General features: G+C 45.1%; 1 protein-coding gene across 1 annotated transcript in view; it reads left to right on the forward strand.

Moving 5' to 3' along the window:
* The window catches only part of LOC122242782 (uncharacterized), an 18,306-nt gene that overhangs the window by 3,959 nt on the left and 6,847 nt on the right, over positions 1–7,500 (forward strand). The window contains exon 3 of the mRNA XM_086535454.1: positions 1,475–1,660. Within this exon, the coding sequence (XP_086391580.1) occupies positions 1,475–1,660 (186 nt within the window). The remainder of the gene's footprint in view (positions 1–1,474; positions 1,661–7,500) is intronic.

Here is a 7,500-nt window from a genome sequence, read left to right on the forward strand (position 1 = left end):
TAAGCTAATCTTGAACCGCTAGTTTTAAGCTAATCTTGAACCGCTAGTTTTAAGCTAATCTTGAACTGCTAGTTTTAAGCTAATCTTGAACCGCTAGTTTTAAGCTAATCTTGAACCGCTAGTTTTAAGCAAATCTTGAACCGCTAGTTTTAAGCAATTCTTGAACCGCTAGTTTGAATTCCTAAAATGGATAGTTTTAGTATTAACGATTATAATTTTTTGTTTTTTTTTGTTTGTTTTTTGCATTTGAATTTGAATGAATTTGAATGAAGCATTTGAATGCCATGAGAAAGACCTACGATGAACATGACAGTTCTCTCTCTCTCTCTTCCCTTCCTGCGTTCCTTCGTTTAGCGGTTTCTTCATTCCTTCGTTCCTTCGTTTAGCGGTTTCTTCATTCCTTCGTTCCTTCGTTTAGCGGTTTCTTCATTCCTTCGTTCCTTCGTTTAGCGGTTTCTTCATTCCTTCGTTTATGATTGCGACTCGCTTATCACGTCTTGCTTGTTTAAAAAAAATGAAAAAAAAGAGAAAAGACTACCTAATCCCCCTAATCTCGTCCCAGTCCTCCCTAATCTCGTCCTAATCCCCCTAATCTCATCCTAAACTCACCCTAATCTCGCCCAGTGATCTGCGAGACGCCCGTGGACGCGGGTCCCTGCACGGACGGCTTCAAGAGGTGGCACTCCTCGCCACCTAATCTCTTCCGGTATTCTCCCTTCTAATCTCGTCCTAATCCCCCCTAATTTAATCCCAATCCCCCCTAATCTCCCCTAATCTCGCCCTAATCTCGCCCAGTGATCTGCGAGACGTCCGTGGACGCGGGTCCCTGCACGGACGGCTTCAAGAGGTGGCACTCCTCGCCGCCTAATCTCTCCCGGTATTCTCCCTTCTAATCTCGTCCCAATCCCCCTAATCTCGTCCTAATCCCCCTAATCTCATCCTAATCTCACCCTAATCTCGCCCAGTGATCTGCGAGACGTCCGTGGACGCGGGTCCCTGCACGGACGGCTTCAAGAGGTGGCACTCCTCGCCGCCTAATCTCTCCCGGTATTCTCCCTTCTAATCTCGTCCCAATCCCCCTAATCTCATCCTAATCCCCCTAATCTCATCCTAATCTCCCCTAATCTCGCCCAGTGATCTGCGAGACGCCCGTGGACGCGGGTCCCTGCACGGACGGCTTCAAGAGGTGGCACTCCTCGCCACCTAATCTCTTCCGGTATTCTCCCTTCTAATCTCGTCCCAATCCCCCTAATCTCGTCCTAATCCCCCTAATCTCATCCTAATCTCACCCTAATCTCGCCCAGTGATCTGCGAGACGCCCGTGGACGCGGGTCCCTGCACGGACGGCTTCAAGAGGTGGCACTCCTCGCCGCCTAATCTCTCCCGGTATTCTCCCTTCTAATCTCGTCCCAATCCCCCTAATCTCGTCCTAATCCCCCTAATCTCATCCTAATCTCACCCTAATCTCGCCCAGTGATCTGCGAGACGCCCGTGGACGCGGGTCCCTGCACGGACGGCTTCAAGAGGTGGCACTTCTCAAAGACGGAAGCCACCTGCGTCCCCTTCACCTACGGCGGCTGTGGCGGGAACCTGAACCGATTCAAAAAGTTCAGCTCCTGCGTCGCCTTCTGCGCCGCCGCCCTCGAGCGCTACCGGGGATGTGAGTCTCGAGGCCTTTGGTTTAGAGTGGGGGGTTAGAAGCGGTTTAGAAGGATTTAGAAGCGGGTTAGAAGCGGTCTAGAAGGATTTAGAAGCGGTTTAGAAGCGGGTTAGAAGCCGCCTGCGCCGCCGCCCTCGAGCGCTACCGGGGATGTGAGTCTCGAGGCCTTTGGTTTAGAGTGGGGGGTTAGAAGCGGGTTAGAAGCGGTTTAGAAGCGGGTTAGAAGCGGTTTAGAAGCGGGTTAGAAGCGGTTTAGAAGGATTTAGAAGCGGTCTAGAAGCGGTTTAGAAGCCGCCTGCGCCGCCGCCCTCGAGCGCTACCGGGGATGTGAGTCTCGAGGCCTTTGGTTTAGAGTGGGGGGTTAGAAGCGGGTTAGAAGCGGGTTGGTTAGGAGGGATTAGAAGCGGGTTAGAAGCGGTTTAGAGTTTGATTTAGAGTTTGATTTAGAGAGGGGGTTTAGAAGCGGGTTAGGAGGGTTTAGAAGGGATTAGAAGCGGTTTAGAGTTTGATTTAGAGAGGGGGGGGGGGGGGGTGGGTGGGGGGTGGGGCGGGGGGGGAGGGGTAGGGTTGGTTGGGGGGGGGGTTGGGGGTGGGGTGGGGCGTGGGTGGGGGGGTATGGGTTCGGGGTTTTGGGTTTGGCGGTTTAGGTTTGGGGGTGGGGGGGTTTAGAAGCGGGTTAGAAGCGGTTTAGATTTTGATTTAGAGAAGGGGTTTAGAAGCGGGTTAGAGTTTGATTTAGAGAGGGGGTTTAGAAGCGGTTTAGAGTTTGATTTAGAGAGGGGGTTTAGAAGCGGGTTAGAAGCGGTTTAGAGTTTGATTTAGAGAGGGGGTTTAGAAGCGGTTTAGAGTTTGATTTAGAGAGGGGGTTTAGAAGCGGTTTAGAGTTTGATTTAGAGAGGGGGTTTAGAAGCGGGTTAGAGTTTGATTTAGAGAGGGGGTTTAGAAGCGGTTTAGAGTTTGATTTAGAGAGGGGGTTTAGAAGCGGGTTAGAGTTTGATTTAGAGAGGGGGTTTAGAAGCGGGTTAGAGTTTGATTTAGAGAGGGGGAGTAGTAGCGGGTTAGAGTTTGATTTAGAAGGGGGTTTAGAAGGGTTTAGCGTTTTTGATTTAGAGTTTGATTTAGAGAGGGGGGTTTTTTAGAGTTTGTTTTTTTATGTTGGGGTTTAGGGGTGGGTTTTTTTAGAAGCGGTTTTAGAGTTGTTAGAGTATTGAATTTTGATTTAGAGAGGGTTTTACGCGTTTGAGAGTTTGATTTAGAGAGGGGGTTTAGAAGCGGGTTAGAGTTTGATTTAGAGTTTGATTTAGAGAGGGGGTTTAGAAGCGGGTTAGAGTTTGATTTAGAGTTTGATTTAGAGAGGGGGTTTAGAAGCGGGTTAGAGTTTGATTTAGAGTTTGATTTAGAGAGGGGGTTTAGAAGCGGGTTAGAGTTTGATTTAGAGAGGGGGTTTAGAAGCGGGTTAGAGTTTGATTTAGAGAGGGGTGGGGGTCTTTTTTTAGAAGGGGAGTTTGATTAGAGTTAGAGTTTGATTTGTGATAAAGGAAAGGGGGTTATGGTTTGGGCGGGTTTTAGAGTTTGATTTAGAGAGGGGGTTTAGAAGGGATTAGCGGGGTTAGATTTAGAGGTTTGATTTTAGAGGTTTGAGAGTTGATTTAGAGAGGGGGTTTTTTTAGAAGATGCGGGTTAAGTGTAAGAGTTTGATTTAGAGTTTTGATTTTAGAAGAGGGGGGTTTATGTTTAGAGCGTGAGGGGGGTTAGAGTTTGTTGATTTAATGAAATAGAGTTTGATTTAGAGAGGGGGTTTAGAAGCGGTTTAGAGTTTGATTTAGAGAGGGGGTTTTTTTTAGAAGCGGGGTTTAGAGTTTGATTTAGAGAGGGGTTTAGAAGCGGTTAGAGTTTGATTTAGAGAGGGGTTTAGAAGCGGTTGAGGGAGATTAGAAGCGGGTTAGAGTTTGATTAGAGAGGGGGTTTGAAGTTAATCGGGGTTTAGTTAGGTTTGATTTAGAAGGGGTTAGGCACCCAAGAAACACGTTAGAGTTTGATTTAGAGAGAAAAAGGGGTTTATAGAGTTTGATTTAGAGAGGGTTAGAAGCGGGTTAGAGTTGATTTAGAGAGGAAGGGATTAGAAGCGGTTTTTTTTAGAGTTTGATTTAGTTAAGAGAGGGGGTAAGAAGAAGCGTGTTAGAAAGAGCGGGATTAGGACGCGCGTTTTTTTTTTAGTTTTTCGAGTTTGATTTAGAGAGGGGGTTTTAGAAGGGGTTAGAGTTTGCTTAGAGTTTGATTTAGAGATAGAAGCGGGTTTAGAGTTTGAAGAGTTTGATTAGAGAGGGGGTTTACGAAGGGATTAGAGTTTAGATTTGACTTTAGATTTGATTTAGAGAAGGGGTTTGAGGGAGAAGCGGGGGTTTTCTTTTAGAGTTTGATTTAGAGAGGGGGGTTTTAGAAGCGGGTTAGAGTTTGATAGAGGGGTTTTGAAGCGGGTTGTTTTGAGAGGGGTCTTAGATAGAAGCGGTTAGAGTTTGATTTAGAGAGGGGTGTCGTTTAGAAGCGGTTAGGTTTGATTTGAGAGAGAGGGGGTTTAGAAGCGGTTTAGAGAAGCAGGGTTAGAAGCGGTTTGTGTTTGATTTAGAGAGGGGTTTAGAAGCGTTAGAGTTTGATTAGAGGGGGTTTAGAAGGTTAGAGGTTTAGGCCGAGTTTGATTTAGAGAGGGGCGGTTTAGCAGGTTAGAGTTTGATTTTGAGAGGGGGTTTAGAAGGGGTTAGCAGTTTGATTTAGAGAGAGGGGTTTAGAAAAGCGGGTTAGGGTTAGAAGCGGTTTAGAGGGTTGACTCTAGAAGCGGGTTAGACCCCCACCCCCCCCCCCCCCCCCCTTGATTTAAGTTTAGAATAGATGCGGGTTAGAGTTTTTTAGATTTTGATTTAGAGAGGGGTTTGAAGCGGGTTGTTAGAGTTTGATTTAGTGAGGGGGGGGTAGAGGGGGTTTAGAAGCGGGTTAGAGTTTGTTTAGAGGGGGGTTTGGTGTAGAAAGAGAGCGGTTAGAGTTTGATTTGAGAGAGGGGTTTAGAAGCGGGTTAGAGTTTGATTTTTTTTGAGAGAGGGTTTAGAAGGGGTTTATTTAGTGATTTTAGAAGAAGGGGTTTTTTAGAAGTGTGATTTGAAGCGGGTTAGAAGTTTGAGTTATTTAGGAGAGGGGTTTAGAAGCGGGTTAGAGTTTTGATTTAGAGAGGTAGAAGCGGATTTTAGAGAGGGGGTTAGAATTTGGTGATTTATAGAGGGGGTGTAGAAGCGGTTTAGATTGTGATTTAGGGAGGGGGTGTAGAAGCGGGTTGGAAGAGGTTTAGATTTTGATTTAGAGAGGGGGTTTAGAAGCGGTTTAGAGTTTGATTTAGAGAGGGGGTTTAGAAGCGGTTTAGATTTTGATTTAGAGAGGGGGTTTAGAAGCGGGTTAGAAGCGGTTTAGAGTTTGATTTAGAGAGGGGGTTTAGAAGCGGGTTAGGAGGGTTTAGAAGCGGTTTAGAGTTTGATTTAGAGAGGGGGTTTAGAAGCGGGTTAGATTTTGATTTAGAGTGGGTTTAGAAGCGGGTTAGAGTTTTAGAAGGGGTTTAGAAAGGTTAGAGTGATTTAGAGAGGTTTAAAGCGGCGGGGTTTGATTAGAAGGGTTTAGAAGCGGTTAGAGTTTGTTTTAGAGAGGGGTTTAGTTTTATTAGAAGTTAGAAGCGGGTTAGAGTTGATTAGGAGGGGGTTTTTGATTGTTTAGAGGGGGTTTAGAGCGGGTTAGCGTTGATTTAGGAGGGGGTTTAGAAGGGTTTAGAGAGGGTTTTGATTTAGTGAGGTTTTTGATTTAGAGAGGTTTAGAGCGGTTTTGAGCGGGGGTTTGAATTAGAGAGGGGGTTTGAAGAAGCGTTAGAAACTTTTTAGGGAGTGGGTTTAGAAGCGGGGTTAGAGTTTGGTTAGATGCGGTTTAGTAGAAGGGGTGTTTTAGGATGGTCAGAAGGCGGGGTTTAAGAGTTTGATTTAGAGAGGGGGTTTAGAAGCGGTTGGTTTAGTTTTTTTTATTTAGAAATGTAGAATGAAAGCGGTTTAGAGGAGGGGGGGTTTAGAAGCGGGTTAGAGTTTGATTTAGAGAGGGGGTTTAGAAGGGATTAGAAGCGGGTTAGAGTTTGATTTAGAGAGGGGGTTTAGAAGCGGGTTAGAGTTTGATTTAGAGAGGGGGTTTAGAAGCGGGTTAGAGTTTGATTTAGAGAGGGGGTTTAGAGAGGGGGTTTAGGTTAGAGTTTTGTGATTTGAGGGGGGTTTTAGAACGAAGCGGGTTAGGAGTTTTGATTTAGAGATAGAGAGGAGGGTTTTTTTTTTTAGAGAGGGGGTTTAGATGGGGTGTTTGAGTTGATTTAGTGAGGGGGTTTTAGAAGATCTTTTTTGTATTAGTTAATTTATTTCGTTGGTTTGAATTAGAAATAGAAATTTAGAAGAAAAAAATTTTATTATTGAAAAAAAGAACATCTATGAAATTGACCTGAAAATTTACACTCTATCCTATCCACACACGATCCGCACCAAACAATGTGGCTCTTTGCACAAGGGGTTCCCGGTCCGCCCGGGGGGGGTTTAGATTTTTACAGGTTTTTTTTTTTTTTAGTTAACGAGGTTAACGCGCGGGTTTGAAGATAAGTCGGTTGAGGTGCCACGGGTGCACGGGACCCGGCAGCCGGTTTTTTAAGCGGGTTTTACTTTGGGGTTTCAAGCGCCCCTAGGTTTGGTGCGTTTTAGATCGGGCGCTCGGAGGTTAATCACGCGTGAAGCGGTTGGCCGGCGGGGAGCGGTGTGGTCACAGAGCGTATGCTTAAGGCGGGCGGTTTGGTTTTAGAGTTTGATTTAGAGAGGTGGGTTTAGAAGCGGTTGTGTTGATTTTAGAGTAGGGGTTTTAGAAGCAGGGGTTAGAATTTGTTAGTATAGAAGCGGGTTAGAGTTTGATTTAGAGTGGGTTTAGAAGCGGGTTAGAAGCGGTTTAGAGGTTGATTTTGCGAGAGAGGTTTAGATTCTAGAGAAGCGGTTAGAGTTTGATTTAGAGAATGAAGGGGGTTTTAAAAAACAAGAAGAGGGGGTTTAGAAGCGGGTTAGAGTTTGATTTAGAGAGGGGGTTTAGAAGCGGGTTAGAGTTTGATTTTGAGGAGAGGAGTGGGGGTTTAGAAAGCGGTATCGGGTTTTTGGTTAGAAGCGGTTTATTCTTTTTAGAGTTTGAGTTAGAGAGTTTGATTTAGAGAGGGGATTAGAAGCGGTTTTTTTAGAGTTTGATTTAGAGAGGGGGTTGAAGACTAGAAGCGGTTTAGAGTTTGATTTAGAGAGGGGGGTGTATGGTTTAGAATAGAAGCGAGGTGTTGTTTAGAGTTTGATTTAGATTAGAGAGGGGGGTTAGAAGCGGTTTAGAGTTTGATTTAGAGAGGGGGTTTAGAAGCGGGTTAGAGTTTGATTTAGACCCGCCAGGGGGTTTGTTTTATTAGAAAAGAAGCGGTTTAGAGTTTGTTTTAGAGACGGGTTTAGAAAGCGGTTTAGAGTTTGATTTAGATGAGGGGGGAGTATAGGGGTTTTAAGATAAGAAGCGGTTTAGAGTCCTTGATCACCCTTTAGAGAGGGGGATTAGAAGCGGTTTTTTAGTTTTTTAGAGTTTGATTTTTAGAGGGGGTTTAGAAGCGGGTTTTAGAGCCCACGGTTTAGAGTTTTGATTTAGAGAGAGGGGGTTTTTAGAAAGAGAAGGGCGGGTTTAGAAGCGGTTTAGGTTAGAGTTTTGATTTTTTTTTTTTTTTTTTTAGAGAGGGGGTTTAGAAGCGGTTTATTTTAGAGAGGTTT

Source organism: Penaeus japonicus, unplaced genomic scaffold (genome assembly GCF_977035675.1).
Source record: "Penaeus japonicus unplaced genomic scaffold, GWHDUDI00000001_assembly GWHDUDI00000686, whole genome shotgun sequence".
NCBI lineage: Eukaryota > Metazoa > Arthropoda > Malacostraca > Decapoda > Penaeidae > Penaeus > Penaeus japonicus.